The sequence below is a fragment of the Ctenopharyngodon idella genome, chromosome 16 (genome assembly GCF_019924925.1).
Source record: "Ctenopharyngodon idella isolate HZGC_01 chromosome 16, HZGC01, whole genome shotgun sequence".
In the NCBI taxonomy this organism is placed as follows: domain Eukaryota; kingdom Metazoa; phylum Chordata; class Actinopteri; order Cypriniformes; family Xenocyprididae; genus Ctenopharyngodon; species Ctenopharyngodon idella.
The window spans coordinates 11802483-11822313 of record NC_067235.1 but is presented as its reverse complement, the minus strand read 5'-3'; the positions used below and the strand labels follow the sequence as shown (position 1 = coordinate 11822313).

The 19831-nt window shown below is 36.3% G+C and overlaps 1 protein-coding gene across 1 annotated transcript; it reads right to left on the bottom strand.

Moving 5' to 3' along the window:
* Nucleotides 1–693: 693 nt before the first annotated feature.
* On the bottom strand, nt 694–19571 carry LOC127497426 (serine/threonine-protein kinase 31-like). Its single transcript, XM_051865876.1, has 26 exons — nt 18980–19571; nt 18659–18753; nt 18513–18552; nt 18355–18407; nt 18104–18199; nt 17959–18030; nt 14466–14624; nt 14032–14351; nt 13339–13516; nt 10856–10981; nt 10630–10742; nt 9464–9620; nt 9127–9252; nt 8375–8557; nt 7997–8113; nt 7684–7803; nt 7264–7395; nt 6968–7069; nt 6456–6536; nt 4888–5013; nt 3228–3347; nt 3029–3115; nt 2525–2674; nt 2237–2362; nt 1032–1103; nt 694–948 (listed from the first exon to the last, which is right to left on the bottom strand). Exons 3-26 carry the CDS (start codon nt 18541–18543, stop codon nt 844–846), a joined length of 2952 nt encoding a protein of 983 aa, XP_051721836.1. The 5' UTR covers nt 18544–18552; nt 18659–18753; nt 18980–19571; the 3' UTR covers nt 694–843.
* Nucleotides 19572–19831: the final 260 nt, after the last annotated feature.

Below are 19831 nucleotides of genomic sequence, written 5' to 3'. Positions count from 1 at the left end.
ATTTTATTAGTCACATTCTTCCACTTGAGTAAATTTGAAATGAACTATCCCTAAGCAACTAAGTTCAGTGTAGAATGACTCTGTGGTCTGATTTCCAATAATAGAAAATCATTGTTACATAACTTTTAAGAACTCACCCTGATGAGCTTGAGTGGCGTAAATTGTACCTTTCATCGATGTTTGGATTGATGTGTTTAAAAAAAAAAAAGCTAGTGCTAGTGGAGTACCAACCTCACTTGAAATACCAGGTGACCTATCCAAGGTCAACAATCACACAGAGACGCAACTTGAAGGATGATTGTGTTGTGCTCAAAATACTAATGAAAATGTGTTATTTTACTTTCTAGTGTCATCAACAAATTTGTGAGAAAGTTATTATATACTCATGTAATTCCTGTTAAAAAAAAACTCAATAGCATGCCAAATTGCTCTCCTTTTCAGAAATGTTCTGCACCTTTTGATGATCCTGGAAAAAAAACAAGGACAGAAAGATAGAAGATAATATGAAGACAATTTTCAAACAGGGCAATTTCAAAGTAAGGTCTTGTCAGTGATTGAGATTACAGCTGACAACCTTTTACGTTACGCTGATCGGTTCTGGAACAAGATAAAACATTACAAAATGGAAAAACCAAGCATCTTCTTCATCTTCTCTGATGCACATACTGTACTGTATTGACAAAGATTCCCACTTTATTCTGCCTTTACATATTTATTTTTATTTATTCCAGGAACACGAAACAGGTGTGAGGAACAAACAAACAAACACCTTTGTGTTTTTTTTCTTAGAAGAAAATTATAAAGAAAAAGGGCAAAGAACGCAAACATGAACACATTTCACTTTTACACATCAACTGAGATGAAGTAGTCATCCTTAAGGGCCTCAGAAGCAGACAGTCTTGTAGAGGAAATCAGCAGCTTTGAGAGGAGCTTGAGCAATTTAGCATCCTGTCAGAGATACATCAGATGATTGAATAATTTTAGAGTAATAATATTAAACTAATATTTATCAGCTCTTATATTCTACATACCAGATCCAAAGCAGTGAACTCTACATTCTGATGCTCATTCTCTAGAGTTCCGCTGAAGTCTGGAACATGCAGCTGTGAACAAATAAATCTACTTTACTCAGAGAAAAAGATTTATACAAATAGTTATTTTTTTAAAGTGCCCCAAATATGTTATTTTAAATGTTTTTTAAATTTTGTTTTGGACATCTCCTATAATAGGTTTGCATGCATTCAAGGTCAAAAATCATTTTAATTTTCTTAAAATATACATTGCAGCATCACTTCTTTTCTCAGTCTCTCTGTGATTGGTCTACTGCTAACAGCTCTTGTCAAACAAAATGTCCATTACCATATTTGAATTTAAGCTCAGGAGGCTTCCTCAGCACTTGTATAGAGTGCAACAGTGCCCACACATTTTTTCAGTGGCGTTGGTTCCAGAAGAATTTTTTCCATTCATTTCTCCCATAGGGATTAACAGAAAAAGCGTTATAAGCCATGAACCAGGAAAAATTATACGTCAATCCTTTTGCGTTCCCCCAAGAAATTTTTTGTTCACTTGCAAACATGTTCTTTTTCGAGCGAACGCAAAGGTTCATGGGGGAACGCAAGTTTTTGCCAGGTAGTGCAAAGGTTTTGCGAGCAAAAGCAAAGTTTCTCGGGGGAACGCAAAAGCATTTTTCCCTCCTCCCATCTCATATTTTTTAATCACCATGTCTCTTTAGGGGCAGCGCAGCGCAGAAAACAGCGTCTTCTTGACATGTCAACAACACAAACCAAACTCTTCCAGGCCTCAGCTACAACTACAGTGTTTGAAGGCGGGTCAAAGTAGATGTTGTTTGCGGGCAGCGAATGAAGACCATAGGCTGGAATTATGCAAATTTGTTATAAACCTACGTAGGTTTGTGCAGGAAGTAAGTCTGGAACGACTTGGGTTAGGCAGTTCAGATTCAGTTCTTTTGGGAGACAATAACTCCATTTATCGTGCACTTTGATCTTTTAAACTTTGCTGACCTTTACATTCACAAACAGCTGTATTACAAAAAAAGCATAATAGGGGCACTTTAAAGATACCAGTTGTTTTTATATTTTTATATCTAATAATTACATATTTATGATGTACATATTTAGTACAACTGTATATACTGTAAAATGATATAGTATAATTACAAAATTTTTTATCAATTATAATTGTATATAATAAATAAGCAAGCAAGCAATAGTTCTACCCAGAGCATGATGCCTCCAAAGGCATACATATCAGAGGCTGGGGAAGGCGTCTGACCCTGCTTCAGCTCCGGAGCCACCAGACTGATGGAACCAGCCACCATCCCGCTGTCAAACACCCTCTGCACCTATAAAAAAAACCCCCCCAAAAAACAAATAAATCACATAAAAAAACTAATGCCTGAGGTTTAATAACTAAGACCAGGTCTGTTTCCATTTTGGATTTTTTTCCCAAAAGGTAAATTAATCCATAATGTCACTGAAGTTGCATTTTTTTAAATTTCACTTACAGGTGTCTTCGTGAGATCGTAATCTCCAACAATGCCTTTCTCTCGGCCAATGGCAAACACATTGTTGGGATGCAAAGATGCATGAGTAACAGATGCTGCATGAAGACTCTGCAGTCCCAGAGCTACACCCTTCATCACCTTCCTAACCTCCTACGTTACAACAAAAAGTCAGTAGACAAAAATAGCTTTATACATTTAAAATAAATAAAAATGTATAAGGACACACCAATAATTATTTTTATGTTACAGATGATAACCTATTAATGCTTGATATTAAAATGATACTTTTTGTCTAAAAAAAAAAAAAAAATATATATATATATATATATATATATATATATATATAAATTAAAAAAAAAAAAAAAAAAAATAGTCATGACCCAATTCTCAATACTTCAAAGATAAAATAAGATTTACATGCTTTATAAGAATTTTATGTTAATCTGACAAACTTTATCACTTGTCTACAATGCATACAAATATATTTGGAAGTGATGTGCTCACACTGGAGGACAGTGGGTAGGATTTCTGAATGGCCTTGAGACTTCCATTAGAGTAGTGTGGTACAATGACGTATGCCAATGGATCAGACTGGATAGAACAGAAGACATTTTAATCATGCGCTGGTACAACGCAGTAACTTTACTGAAATATGTACTGCTGTAAGACAGAAACAAGTATAGTGATAAAATATGAAGAGAACTTTGCCGCAAAACAGCGCCAGAAGAGGAACAGCTGTGGCTGGATTCTGCTGCTGAGCTCTGTGATAGTGAGCAGCTTGTTCAAGCATCTTCGCCTCTGACTCTTCATCCACAGCATAGCACTGCAAACAACCAAACTTCTTTAGAAACATTCAGCAATGTACAGCAACAACAAAATGTGTTTGAATTAGGTGAACAAAAAAAAACATAAAAGAAAGATAGCACAGGCACACTTTCCAAGCAAAACGTAACAAAAAGAAGTTTTAAGGTTTAATTATAAAAAGATATGTGGGTCATCAATGAAACAAAAATTGCTAAAGTCAACAGATTTTACTAACAGACTTACCAATCTCTGTGTAAAAATAAAATAATCATGCTGCCAAAAGTCATTAGCGCCTAAAGTTATTTTTACACCCCTGTAAATTGACTCCAAATCTCAGGAGAAAATTGTCATTTTGATCCCCCTCTACAAAATAGTGGATTACTCAGTAAATATACATCTGTGACATTTAATATTTTGGGTTTATCACTATTTATGTTTGTCTTTCTACAGAAAAAAATATTAACAAAATCAGTAATATGAGCTTGGGAAGTTTCTGAAATTTGGTTGATTTGACACGGAATGACCCCATGTATTTTTCAAAATTATTGTTCAAATACTTAAAAGTATTTGTCATACTTTTAAGTTTATGCTATTACATGGATGGTACTCAACTAGAATGTGTTTTTTGCCACCACTAGTACCATCACGGTTGTGGTGGGAAATGCATTTCTGCTCTTGACAGCTAAGTGGTACATACACACACACTACTGCTCAAAGGTTTGGAATAATTTAAACTTTTTGATGTTTTTGAAAGAAGTCTCTTATGTTCACAAAGGCTGCATTTATTTTATCAAAAATACAATAATAGTAATATGGTAAAATATTTTTACTAAAAATAACCATTTTTATTTAAATATATTTTAAAATGTAATTTATATTGATGGCAAAGCTATATTTTCAGAATCTTCAGTGTCACATGATCCTTCAGAAATCATTCTAATATGCTGATTTGGTGCTCAAGAATCATTTCTTATTATTATCAATGTTGAAAACAGTTGTGCTGCTTAATATTTTTGTGGAAACTGTGATACATTACCATTGAAAAGTTTGAGGGTAAGTAAGATTTAAAATAATAATAATAATAATAATAATAATAATATTTTTATTTAGCAAGGACACATTAAGATTTCTATTTTAAATAAATGCTGTTCATTGAACTTTCTATTCATCAAAGAATCCTGAAAAAAAAAACCGTATCACAGTTTCCACAAAATATTAATTAACAAAAACTGTTTTCAACATTGATAAATATAAGAACCATTATTAATAATTGAGCACAAAAACTGATAATAATTGAGCACCAAATCAGCATATTAACATGTTTTTTTAAAACATTAAAAGATCTTACTGACCCCAAACCTTTGAATGGTTGTTTATATGTAAGGGATAATTCCCATACTACTTTTTTGATTATTTAACATTGTTATAAAATGTGGAATATAGCAATAATAAATACGGAATATGTGTGTCCTCACTTTTGGCATATAGTGTACATACAATATATTCTCACTGTACCTCGACTAAAGCACAGCAAATGAATGTTCAAGGCTGTAACTGACCTTCAGGACTACTTTCTGCCCTTGGAAGTCTGTGCTAAGAAGAGGTCTCCTCCCACTCAGCTCTCTCATCGGCTCTGCGTCAAACATGTCTCTGTCCAAGCTCTTCATTAACAGTCCCGCAGAGCTCTGAAAGCACATGTATACAGGAAATGAAAGAATATGACTCTGTTCCAATGCTCACAGACCTTAAGTGGCCTTAAGTGACATATATAATGCATTTAACATCAAATAAGCAAAATGTAGACACTTAAAAGTAGGCGCTTCAAGGTTACATATATACATTATGTCTGTGTGACAAGCAGGCAGTAATCTTTGAGTTTTGTTTCATTTTTGTTACGTGCTTCAGGAAGAAGTTCATGGAGACTGAGATGGCAAGTGCATTTTGTTTGTTTATTTTGCATTTTGCTGTTATTTTGAAGGTACACAAATAAAAATAGACCCTTTACCATTTTGAATGATGCCTTGGCTTACTCTTATCTGACAGAGGATTTTAAGTTCACGCACACACACACACAACATATCAGTTCTTCTCACATTGCTAACTTGACATCGCAGCCTCGTATGAGACAACTAAACATACAAAAGTTATTCGGTTACTCAATTTAATTCATCTGTTGAACAATATGTAGGCTGTGTCAGTCAGCGTGAGCATGGCGTGGTGTTATTCAAAAAACATTTTTGCGTATGTGAAGGATGCGATTTTGAGTGGATATTGGGACACGAGAGAAGTACAAAGAATCGTTTACATAATAAATAATAGTTTAGCAATCAAATGCACACAGTGACTAACGACTCATTCATGGAGACAATTCATGCCAAATAAGATGTAAGTGAGCCCACTACAGGGTTCAGTTTCACTTTAAATAATTTTGTTATAGGCTTGGCATTTCAAATAAATGTTGTTTGTAATAAATGCCACTATAATTTATTTCTATTTCATACATAGGCCTGTTTTTTCATTTTTTCTCTGTTCTGAATAGGCCTACCATTAAATTTAAAGGATTTAGAGTGAGGGGAAGTCAAATACATGTTTACAGAGTTTAGAGTTTGTTAACTTTTCATTTTATATACTAGTATTTTTCATTATTTCTGAATCTAATAATAAAATGCAACTTATCTGTGTTTTTTCTCTCAATAACGCAAGTTTGACCTTGTTCGACTTACAGGTGTGACTTATTTTCTGGAAAATATGGTAAATAATAAAATTGAGCTATAGCCTATTATTAAAAATGACATTTACAATAGGGACTGTTTGCACCAATAAAACAAGCATATAATGTTCATTACTCTCACCCATATTAACTTTGGTTTTAATGTCTGTTATGATTATGAGGGGGCCAGATGAACCCCTGAACTAAAGGTGCAAATAGTATCTACCACTATTTGCACTAAGTATAAATAGCATTTATTTACAACTATTTACACTTAGTGCAAATACAGATATTTTCTCTTAGTGTAAATAGCATCTTTCACTATTTATACTTAGTGTAAACAGCAGCTAATTTTAAACATTGTACATTTTTAAGCAAAAATAGAGGCTTGTAGGTACTGACAAAACAAGTACTCACCATATAGCCATTGATATCGGCTTCAGGATAGATCATAGGTAATTCAGGAAAGCCTCTTTTCACCAGGTCACACAGCATTATCTGCACATCAGCACACAATGGACATTTCAGCCATTAGATAAAAAAGGGAATTTTTTAGCCAGCTGCAACCTGACCTACATTATTTACTTAATAACCCCTGATATTTTAAGTAATTTAACCTTAAACACAACATATTAAAAAATAATAATAAATAAATAAATAAAATAATAATGCATGTTCATTTTTTAACTTGTATATTTTTATTTAACATAATTCAGCATTGGCATATCTACCCCATGACCCATATTCCACTGCAAGCCAAAGGTATAAAGGAGTCAAGAATTATATAATTCTTTGCCTTTCTTAATTGTGTTTGTACTACGATTCAAATCCACTAACCAGACGAACACTTCATTTATGTGTTCATTCAAAGAGTCTAAGCTCAGTATCTTCTAAGAATGTGAAAGATCTTTATACACATCTAAACATACATATTGCTTCTTCTCATGGCTGATTTCTTGAAAGAGAGCATTCCTTGTCTCAGCGATCTCCTCCTTCTTCTTAAGAATCTCTGGCAGGTCCAGCTCTTCTGCCTGAAGGAAACTCAAACTGATAAACTGATAATTTCCATTGGATGCAATCAGCACAAATTAGTGTCAAATCAAAATCAAACCAATAAATCAATATTTAGCTCCTGGTCATCTGAGATCCCAATGCTGTGTTCATTTTGTGAACTGCAGCCCCATCATGTGGTTTCTCAGAGCGCATTAGATAGGACTGTTCTCACCTCCTCCAAACAGCTGACCTCAACCAGTTTCCAGCGCAGCTGAGATCGCAGGCTCCGGATGCGCTTCTTCACCACAAACAGCTCATCTGCTTTCGGAGGGCCACTCTGCCACTGCTGCAATTCCTGCTTAAACTGCAGTTAAACGTCATAGCTGTGACAACTGAAATTGATGCTTTTATTCAGGATTTATTAAATTTAGTGCTGTCAAGCGAATAATATATGTGTGTGTACTGTGTGAAATGTATTATGTATATATAAATACACACACATACATGTATATATTTAAATATATATATATATTTAAATTATATACAAACATTTTAATGGTAATGCATATATTTTTTATACATCTAAAGTGGAGATCAGCTCTCCAAAAATTCAGCTTTTCACCATTAATCCAAGAACAGCAGCCACTTTTACCTTCGTGTTGAGTTCGTACTTTTGCCTGATTTCCTCTAACAAACTTTGCTCTCTCTGGATGTCTCTCATGGCTTTATGAAAGGCATTAAACACTATTTTCCTTTCTTGATTGTCTTGTTCCTATGAAAACAGTGGAAAACAAATTTTCCATTCAGTAACAGTAACTTGCATTTCACACTTTTGTTTATCTGAAATTGCACTGAGGAAAGTCAATCTGGAGAAAACCTTGTGCCCTTGCTCAAAACAAAGGGAATGCACAGGAAAAGACAGACATAGTTGAGTGAAATGTGTAGATCAGGACAGAAACTCTTACAGAGAATTCAGTGCTGAGTTCTTCACACAGGGCATTGTCAGCATTCATCAGGATCTCATCCACACCATCTGCAACATCTTCTTCAGTCACTGATGATTTCTCCATCAAACATGAAAACTAAAAATGAACAAAGGCTTCATCTTATGGCTTTGAATAATGTACCTTTATATAATAAACCATAGTTTTGTCCCAAATGATGCACTATGCACTATACATGATGTACTTATGTACTCAATGTACATACTATGTCATGTACTTAATAAGGTTATTTTATCATTCAACATTGGCGTCTAATAGCCTATCCTTCTAAATTAAAAGCCAAAATGCTAAATAATTACCTACCAGTAAAAGGAGACATGAAGGTTTACATGAACATACCTTGCTAAGCCTGGCTGCCCAGCCGCTAAGAGCAAGAAGAGCCTCATCTGTAGTTTTTCGTACATTTTTGATTTTCTGTTGTTTGTGCCCCTTCCACTCACAGAACTTCTCAAAAGAGTACTCTTGGGTCTGCTCCGCCACCATAACAGAGCTAAATACTGCAGTCAATGATGATGCAACTTCCTGTAGATGCAGACTACACAGTTTAAAATGCAGTAATGAAAAGCTGTAAGGTAAATCTTTACATACTATGTGCAGTTTGACTGATACATCTTTTTTGTTTTTTTTTGTAAATTTATGGGCGTTTCACACCTTTATTAGACAGGAAACAAGAAACTAAAACACAAGACAGTCCTTCATACCTCACTTAATAAATCTAAGATGATTTGACAAATGCCAGATCATCTAATCATGATAATTGATCTCTGGCTAGTTTGGTTCTTCAAAAGAAAAAAAACATATATACTAAGTTGTCTGATATTGATTATAGTGATTATAGTTTATAAAGTTATAGTTATAATTATGGATATTTTTCTAACAAAAACGCACCGCTTCGCTTCAGAAGGCCTTTATTAACCCCCTAGAGCCGTATGGATTACTTTTATGATGGATGGATGCGCTTTTTTAGGCTTCAAAAATCTCAGTTACTATTCACTTTATAAAGCTAGGAAAACCCAGGATATACTCTGGAGCTTTATATCCTTCTTTGGTACATCTGGTCTTGAGTGTGTATTGAGTGTATCACTGCATACCTTCAGCTTGTCCAAGCGTTCATTGATTGGCAGCTTGTCCACCTCTTGCAGGAAGTCGTCTAGAGCAGCTAAGAGAGCACCGCGGGCCTTATTCCTGCTGTTCACCAGTGACTCTATTTCTGCCATCTGACAGAACACACACAAACATCTTACAAGCAATGTCATTGCCAACGAAGGACAACAGGGAATGTGATTCCTAACAACAATAGTTCACTCATACACTGGTTACTACACCAATCTTTATTAAAATCTCCTTCTGAGCCACAAAGATGACATTCTTTTACACGTAAACTCATTTCATTCATTCATTGATCAGAAGAATGTATATTTTACTCACGGTTTGACAGCCTCTTAGATTCGCCAAGGTTTCATCATAAGCTTTCCACGCAAGCTCCAGCCTCTCTGAGCTTAACGGCATTGAGATCCTGTAGTTCATGATGATGGTGATGGATTCCAATAGGTGATCTTCATCAGCGGAGCATGGATTACTCTCCCTGAGGTGCAAACCCATAATAATAGCAAGTGCATCTTTGAATCACCGACACTTTTACATTAAAACCAATGATAAATTCTCAAAAAAAAACAAAAAAAAACAACAACTGCATGTTAAACAAGAAGTGTTACACTATTTTTGTTTTATTTTCTGAAGAAAAATGCCCATCTCTGTACTTTGATTCTAGGGTATTTGGTAGGATAGTCGCAATGCAGTTTGCACTGTTTGCACTGTGTTCACTTCCAAGTCTAAAGACATGTGCCCTTTAATTCTATTAAATTTTTGGCCATTTTATCGTCCCTTATGCAAATATTGTACATCCAACGACAAAAAGACACAATTGACCAATCAGAATCAAGCATTTTGCCTTAGCGAGTAACACTAATTAATAATAAAAATACAAGTGAACATGCTCATAAGATACATCTTACCTTTTGGACCTTGATAAGCCAAAATGGGAAACCAGAATAATAGCTATGTATGAAAACCCAACTTTAAGGGCCAGATTTGCATCAGCGCAAACCTTCTTTTGGCATTAAGAAAAACTACTGTCAGGATTTAACAAAGACAGCCAGTGAAAAATTAGCGCTGAAAAGGCGTGGACAGGGTTATTTTTGTTAGGAGTTTCCCTTTCAGACTAAAAATTTATGGGAGGAGAGTATTTAAATAAATCATGCAAGGTGATTTACTAAAGTTTGCGCTAGTCAATTTTACTGGTATTTGCACCATTATTTAAAGCATGTCTTAAACCAGATGCTAATTTGCGCTGCTCTTAGTAGATTGCATTGGTTATTATGGAAATGTTTTGGCTGCGTCTGTGTCCTTTATCAGTAGATCATGCGCAGAACTTTCTGCTCCCATTAGCACTTTTTTGGAATTGCGCTCTCAAGCTAATTTGCCCTGTTTAGTAAATCCGGCCCAAAGTGCCAAAATTTTAAATCAGAAACACTGCCCAATTCTAGCAAGTATACATTAAGACACAGAAAAAAGAAGAAAAATAATAATTTTGCCTTAGTTTCCTCAGAGAATCCACTTTTTTAGCCAGTTGGGAAATTCTGCTTGCAACTGTTGCAGGATGTTTATGTTCAGTCTCCTTTGTCTTCTCATAACTCTCCTTTACTGTCTGCAAAATATGAACAAACCTTTATAAGATGAACCTGTGTCATGACCTAAAACATGCTGAACAATCAACACCTAAATTTAAAAAAAGACACGTGTGAAACAGCTCATGGACACCTGGAGCTCTAATTTGGCCTCCTCTAGCTGGTGCCCCAGGAGAGATGCTTGCTGCTGGATGGCACTTCCTTCCTCTTTTAGCTTCTTGATCTCCAAGTCCTTCTCATTTATCACCTCTCTCATCCTCTGGGTACACAAAACAGCACAGCGACCACAGATTATCTCAGGCATGTTCTCTCATGTAACCAGGTTTTCACTTTCATTATATTATATAAGTGTGATTTCTTACATGCATCATAAAGATAATGAGAACCAAGCATCAATGTACGTACAGTACATATACAGTCAGTAAGAGTTTTTAAATGTTTTGAAAGAATCAAAAATATAGTACAAACAGTAATACTGTTTTACAATTTGAAATAACTGTTTTCTATATTAAGACATTTTAAAACATAATTTGGGCAACTACTCCAGTCTTCAGTGTCACATAATCCTTCTCAAATCATTCTAAAATGCTTATTTGGTGCTCAAAAAACATTTCTTATTATTATTATCAATGTTGAAAAGAGTTGTGCTGCTTAATGTTTGTGAAAACAGTGCTACTTTTTTTCAGGATTCTTTGATGAATAGAAAGTTCAAAAGAACAGCATGTATATGAAATAGAAATGTTTTGTAACATTATAAATATCTTTACTGTAACTTTTGATCAATTTAATGTGTCCTTGTGGAATAAAAGTATTAACTTCTTTAAAAAAAATCTTACTGACCCAAAACTTTTGAACACTAGTGTATATTTATAAAGGTCTCCTCATTCCACTTTCCGCCGACAGCAAAACTAATTGTTATTAATAATGATTTAAAATATTAGAGGTGACCTATTATGCCCCTTTTGACAAGACGTAATATAATTCTCTGGTATCCCTAGAATGTGTCTGTGAAGTTTCAGCTCAAAATACCCCACCGATCATTTATTATAGCTTGTCAAATTTGCCCCGATTTCGGTATGAGCAAAATCAAGCCGTTTTTGTGGGTGGATTGCTTTAAGTGCAAATGAGCTCGTGCTCCCTGTCCCCAAGCTCGCTCGTCATTCCAATACACTGAGGCATACATAATACAGAAGCTCACACAGCAAATATAACTCACAAAATTAATCATTAAACTGTTCTTGATGCAGCATATAACATAGGTATGGCATGTATTATGTGGATGTTTGCTAAAATTCGATTCTGAATGATTTTAATAGCGTGATGCACGGCTAACGTGGCTAAAGCCACACACTGTTGGAGAGACTCAATAAGAATGAAGACGTGTTTTTGGGTTAAAAATGAAAAGAACGAAATGGCTCTGGTCTCCGTGAATACAGTATGAAACAATGGTAACTTTAGTTTTGTGTTAACTAAACACATTCAGGAAGACAATTTGCAAACATCACAAAATAAATATATACATGAAATTGGAGTTGGAAATAAGTTGGTATTGATCCATCTTTGAGAATCAATTTCTGTGCAAATCCTGTGTTTTACTGACGATCGTGTGAAGCATTCTAGTGTTAACGAATTACACATACTGGTATACGAATTTATCTAGCCACATTCCCTTCATAAATAAAACTGCACCATTGCGTCCTTAGTGGCTCAGATGCCAGGAGTTTATGGAGACTCATATGTTTGCTATTACAGCCGTTAACATATCAGTGATAATGTTTACATAGCTGAGACATATCACGAGCTCAGGGACGGTTGTTCTTGAGTGCTGCTGTCCTGTTCTTCTTGAGTCCTGCTGTCCTGTGCTCTGACACAACTCACCTTCCTTCATGTAGCTTTAGTAATCCTGAAAGCATTCAAGTGTGTTTGATCAGGGTTGTAGCTAAACTGCGGGACAGCTGCTGCTGCACTCCAGGACCAGTGTTACTCATCACTTGCGAAAACAATGGCGGCGCCGTGGGTGGAAACATACAGATTCAGGGGGCGGTAATATTATAATAAGATCCCCTTCCTATGTCACAAGGGGAGCGAAATCAGAACGGCTTGATTTTTCACATGCTTTTAGAAAAAGGCTTACCAAAACGAAGTTACTGGGTTGTCCTTTTTCACATTTTCTGTGCTGGTAGATGCACCAGAGACCCGATTATATCACTTAAACACGGGAAAAGTCAGATTTTCATGATATGACCCCTTTAAATGAACAGTAAATAAATTACTTAAAAAATTTGCTTTTTTAATTTAAAATTGAAATTTGCTCATATGTTGATTTTTCTACATTGTTGGTTTTCTAAATAGTTTAACATCAATAAAAAAATGATATGGGTATTTTCTTCTCCCTTTTGAAAGTCGACAGGGTCTAAATCTCTCTGAATGTTGGGGGGGGAGATTTGTCCATTGGGTGCTTACAGTGTTTGTTTGTACAATGTTTGATGTCAACAACCCTATCAGGAGAGAACTACTAGTTGAGGACCACTGATTTATAATAATTAGATGTGCAGTGAATGTGGTGATAAAATGAAACTGATTGATAAAACATTTGAGAGAATGAGAACGTGGCACCTGTAGTTCAGACTCGGTTTCATTTGGCATCTGCTCAGTATCCTGAGAGCACAACTGCTGTCCATCTCCACCTCCATCTCCATCTCCATCTGTCTTCAAGGCCTTGATCTCACTAAGAGATTCCTGACCAACATTCATTTTCTCCACAGGCTGGAGAGCAATGACGGTTTTCTGCTCCCTAAAACATGTAGAAAAACATGGATTCATAACTCAGAACATTCTTCAAGATATTTTCATGAAGATCATATGGGTGCTACAGCCCAATGGCATGATTAAAGTGAATGGAAATGTTATCATTAAAGTCACCATGAAATCAAAATGGACAAATGGATCAAAATTCTTATTTTTTATGGAATATTTTAGTGTTTATTATAAATGATTTATCTGTGTACATCTTTCTTTCTTTTTTTTTTAATTCATGTGCCAGCGTTATCTTTAATCAAAATAACCTCCTCCCACTTGCAATGACATCTTCTCTTCTCTGATCACTTGATTACCGGCCTGAGGGCGGAACAACCTGTCACTCACATGACATCACAGCAATAGCAAACCAAGTCCCGCCCTACATTTTTTCTTGTTCGAGAAGCCGTTTCACTCGGATACACATCACAATTGGGAAGAAAAGTCAATCGTAACTTTCTTTTCATGCCGACTTAAATGCTTTTAATATTGTCTGTGTGTCTCAAAACTTACTTAATAACTTGAGGTTTCTGGTCTGAGAATATTGGCCGCAATTTAGGCATGCATCCCAATGAAGAGCCAAGTGTGTCCAACTCCCCCGAGGGGTTCCTGGTGGGCCACAGTCCTGTGCACTCCTGCAGGTTCACTGTGGGAAGGGAGTTCTCCCTGTTGCCTGGGAGACTGACTTTGGCAAACTTAAATTTCAACAGCTCCTCACCAATGTCAAGACTCCCCTGGAAGGCTTCAATCAGGATGGTTCCGTCAAAGCAAACTGACTTTTTATGGACGCGCAACTTTTTTCCATGAATCATATTGTGAAGGAAGGACTTCCCCTAATGATTACCACAACAGCCGTATCAGTCAGATTGAAACATTTCATGGTAAACAATATTAAATTCATATTCATAGGTGAACAGTCCATTCTGTAAAACATTTTTGTCAGATACCTGTGAAAAAAGTGGGGAATCCTGCTCACTTGACACATGAAAGCCCCAGAACTTGTACTTTTTTGCCAGTCCTGTTGTCTGCAGTTCTTCTGGGAGTTCAACTAAATCAGACCGACTGACAATCTCCATATTTCCATAGTCAATGTACAAAATATAGAACTGAGAAGAAAAGACAAAGTAAACCCTTATATTTGATATTCATGAGAACTGTGTAAAACATATAAAAAACAGCTCTGTATTTTTCTAATTATTCATCAAGTTTAATTAGTCCTCAGGTCATTTAATAGTCCTTAAAGGATTAGTTCACTTCAGAATTAAAATTTCCTGATAATTTATTCACCCCCATGTCATCCAAGATGTTTATGTCTTTCTTTCTTCAGTCGAAAATAAATTATGGTTTTTGAGGAAAACATTCCAGAATTTTTCTCCATATAGTGGACTTTAACAGTTACCAACAGGTTGAAGGTCCAAATTGCAGTTTCAATGCAGCTTCAAAGGGCTCTATACGATCCCAGCCGAGGAATAAGGGTCTTATTTAGCAAAATGATCGGCGACTTTCTAAAAAAAATAAAAATGTATATACTTTTAACCACAAATGCGAAGCTTTTAGCTGCACTGAAACTGCAGTTTAGACCTTCAAGCTGTGGTACCCCATTGAAGTCCACTATATGGAGAAAAATCCTGGAATGTTTTCCTCAAAAACCTTAATGTTTTTTCGACTGAAGAAAGAAAGACATGAACATCTTGGATGACGTGGGGGTGAGTAAATTATCAGGAAATTTTCATTCTGACGTGAACTAATCCTTTAAAGTAACTTCGTCCATTATATAAAAAAATACACTATTCGCTTTTGGTCGTAGAATAAATGAATCATGGGTGACATCAGCTGAACAGGGTATTTATATAATGTAACCTTCAATTTTTGTGTGATGCTGCATTTACACCAATATCAGATTAAGGTCTGAGGCCACTGTCAAATCATCCAATAAAACACATTTAATTCTAAACCACTTATGACTTTAGAGAGCAACAGTGCCCACTTTTTCAGCGGCCTTCTGGAATCATTTTTTTTCCATTCATTTTTCCAATAGGAATACAGTGGGTACGGAAAGTATTCAGACCCCCTTAAATTTTTCACTCTTTGTTATATTGCAGCCATTTGCTAAAATCATTTAAGTTAATTTTTTTTCCCTCATTAATGTACACACAGCACCCCATATTGACAGAAAAACACAGAATTGTTGACATTTTTGCAGATTTATTAAAAAAGAAAAACTGAAATATCACATGGTCCTAAGTATTCAGACCCTTTGCTGTGACACTCATATATTTAACTCAGGTGCTGTCCATTTCTTCTGATCATCCTTGAGATGGTTCTACACCTTCATTTGAGTCCAGCTGTGTTTAATTATACTGATTGGACTTGATTAGGAAAGCCACACACCTGTCTATATAAGACCTTACAGCTCACAGTGCATGTCAGAGCAAATGAGAATCATGAGGTCAAAGGAACTGCCTGAAGAGCTCAGAGACAGAATTGTGGCAAGGCACAGATCTGGCCGAGGTTACAAAAAAATTTCTGCTGCACTTAAGGTTCCTAAGAGCACAGTGGCCTCCATAATCCTTAAATGGAAGACGTTTGGGATGACCAGAACCCTTCCTAGAGCTGGCCGTCCGGCCAAACTGAGCTATCGGGGGAGAAGAGCCTTGGTGAGAGAGGTAAAGAAGAACCCAAAGATCACTGTGGCTGAGCTCCAGAGATGCAGTCGGGAGATGGGAGAAAGTTGTAGAAAGTCAACCATCACTGCAGCCCTCCACCAGTCGGGGCTTTATGGCAGAGTGGCCCGACGGAAGCCTCTCCTCAGTGCAAGACACATGAAAAAACACCTGAAGGACTCCAAGATGGTGAGAAATAAGATTCTCTGGTCTGATGAGACCAAGATAGAACTTTTTGGCCTTAATTCTAAGCGGTATGTGTGGAGAAAACCAGGCACTGCTCATCACCTGTCCAATACAGTCCCAACGGTGAAGCATGGTGGTGGCAGCATCATGCTGTGGGGGTGTTTTTCAGCTGCAGGGACAGGACGACTGGTTGCAATCGAGGGAAAGATGAATGCGGCCAAGTACAGGGATATACTGGACGAAAACCTTCTCCAGAGTGCTCAGGACCTCAGACTGGGCCGAAGGTTTACCTTCCAACAAGACAATGACCCTAAGCACACAGCTAAAATAACGAAGGAGTGGCTTCACAACAACTCCGTGACTGTTCTTGAATGGCCCAGCCAGAGCCCTGACTTAAACCCAATTGAGCATCTCTGGAGAGACCTAAAAATGGCTGTCCACCAACGTTTACCATCTAACCTGACAGAACTGGAGAGCATCTGCAAGGAGGAATGGCAGAGGATCCCCAAATCCAGGTGTGAAAAACTTGTTGCATCTTTCCCAAAAAGACTCATGGCTGTATTAGATCAAAAGGGTGCTTCTACTAAATACTGAGCAAAGGGTCTGAATACTTAGGACCATGTGATATTTCAGTTTTTCTTTTTTAATAAATCTGCAAAAATGTCAACAATTCTGTGTTTTTCTGTCAATATGGGGTGCTGTGTGTACATTAATGAGGGAAAAAAAAATGAACTTAAATGATTTTAGCAAATGGCTGCAATATAACAAAGAGTGAAAAATTTAAGGGGGTCTGAATACTTTCTGTACCCACTGTATATTTAAAAGTTATAAGCCATGAACCAAACCAACCAGCTATGAGGTGAATCACAACATTAAAAACTTTGATTTGAAGCAAAAATGTATTTGAAAATCAGACAAAATACAAAGGTACAAGACTGTGTACTTAACGGTTTTAATGAGGGAAAGAACTACATTGACAATCTCATTAAAAACAACAGAGAAATATAAAACTATTGATTTAAATATGCTGATTATTAAAAGACAAACAATATATTTTATGTTTATTGCAAAATGTGAAATATCTAAGTAGTTTAAGAGTGTAGCGAAATGGACTATTAAGTCATTCATGGTGCTTCATGGGAGTGAGTGGGCGCTAAAGTTCTTTTGGCGCGATTTACTTGTTTCTGATTGGTGGAGATTTCTCTGCAGAATCATGTCTTTATCAGCAGGAATTCTGCAGTTAAACATGATTTTTTTTAAAATATTGTTGAAATAATGTGGACTGAAGGCTTCAAAAAAAGCAAATACCATCGATTTGCAAACTCATAGCTCACAGTAGGTTTGTCTTTAAAGGTTTACAAGTTATTGTTCAACATCAATTCCCCTATGGAGAAAATGAATGAGATTTTTACTTCCAGAACCCGACTGTTCCCCTATATTTCTTCTCTCGTTAAGGCTACTATCTGATTGGTCCCCGTCCCTAAAGCCAACCCTAAGTCTCACCCACAATGTGGACTGTGGGAATAAACTGGCGAGTTTATAAATATGACACAATGCAGATCCTTCTTGATTTTCACAGCTTTTTACAAACCTTGTCTTCTGTTTGCTGTTGGACTTTACACCTGTACCAGCACCTGTCCTCTGAAAATCGTGCCCCATAGACCTACACAGGAAAATGGAGTGAAGAGTCAGATCTATACTTGTAGACTTTTCCTATTTGTCCATATATGACTTACCTTGTGTGAACTTGGCCTTCCCATCAGTATAGGGGCGATGGGGCATTTTTCTGTCAGCATTTCATTTATCTTCTCATTTATTTTGTCTGTCACATTCTGATGAAACAAAAACCAGCCAATGGATGAACATACTGCATATTTGATGACAAAACCCAGCGATTCTGATAGAAATGTTGTAGCAATTTACATTTTTTGCCTAATAAATGCAATTTGACATGACGAGGTAAACAGTAAATAAATATTTAGCTTACCTGAGCCCAAAACGTAATGGCATCCACAACATGAGTGACAACCACGAGTTCCACTGGATAAATAACAACGATAAGAAAAGCTCAAACATCAGCTCGTAATAAACGAAACGAACAATGACGACTTCGAAAAACAGGAGAAAAGCTGCAACTTAACTTACTTTTTTCAGGTTGAATCCCAGACTGATCCATGAGATTTGCCTAAAATCAACAACATGGCAGCCATTATATTAGTTTTTAGCTTTCCACGGGTCTCCATTTGACAGAAATGTTAGTTTTATTTTGAATGTAATGTCGTTGGTCTTACCAATGTTTAGGGACCTGCTAACGTAACTGAAAATTCCGTTGCTAATCCACAGGCGAACGATGGTGTCGATCAATTGCGGTATGCTCTGTAAATGACTTGTGTAGCGAGAAATGTATTGTTAAACATGCAAACTGATCAATCAAATTTAAGATTTGGTAAAGTCACCAAAGTTTATTCAGTGGTCTATCTCGGTTATTGTTGTCTTGTAGCTTTAGTGTTATAAGCAATATATATAGTGCTATTTTAATATATATTGGCACTGTCATAATTTTAACTGCAACTAAATATTATTTTAGCTAACTGTGAATTAATAATTCTTACCTTTAATAAAAATTAAAATCTCATCTTTGTATTAGTGACGTCCGATTTGTGACCAACTCGTTTTTATAACTCGGATCTTTTCAATGAATCGCTTGAACCGGTCTGAACGAATCGATCACGAATCATACTCGGTCGATCCGAGCAGTTCACTAATCAACAACCGAGAACTGCATCAACATGGTGAAATTAAACAGACTTGTTAATAAAACTCTAATGCGAAAAACAGCAGCATGTGCATAAATATGGCTTTTTTGGCACTATTTTAAACTTTTCTTGGGTTAAATTCGGTATTTGCTTGCTTTTCTTGGGTCAAATATGGGTCGGTATTCTTCAGTTTTCAAGGATTTTTTGCATATTTGAACCCTTTCCAGCAGTGACTGTATGATTTTGAGATCCATCTTTTCACACTGAGGACAACTGAGGGACTCAAACACAACTAATAAAAAAGGTTCAAACATTCACTGATGCTCCAGAAGGAAACACGATGCATTAAGAGTCAGGGGGGTGAAAACTTTTGAACAGGATGAAGATGTACAAATTTTTCTTATTTCGTTTAAATATCAATTTTTTTCATTTAGTACTGCCCTTCGGAAGCAACAGAAGATTCTTACATGTTTCCCAGAAGACAATTAAGTACAATTTACCTTGATCTTCAAATTCAAAAAGTTTTCACCCCCGGCTCTTAATGCATTAATAAACACCCACCAGTTTGAAAACACCCACAAATACAGAAACGCCCACTTTTGTTCCGCAGAACTCGGCTTGCCTTCCAGTGGCTTTGGTTTAACTCCATCCATGGCTCTGCAGAACCACGTGACCGTGTGGCGGCGATGCCAGTTGTTGCCGTGAATA

Excerpts from the sequence above, each read along its gene's own strand:
- LOC127497426 (XM_051865876.1), bottom strand. The coding sequence starts at position 18,543 with ATGGATCAGTCTGGGATTCAACCTGAAAAAA. Across the intron at positions 13,517-14,031 it reads CAGAAACCTCAAGTTATTAA|GGAGCAGAAAACCGTCATTG; the intron begins GTAAGTTTTGAG and ends TACATGTTTTAG. Across the intron at positions 7,396-7,683 it reads AGTACGAACTCAACACGAAG|TTTAAGCAGGAATTGCAGCA; the intron begins GTAAAAGTGGCT and ends GTTTAACTGCAG.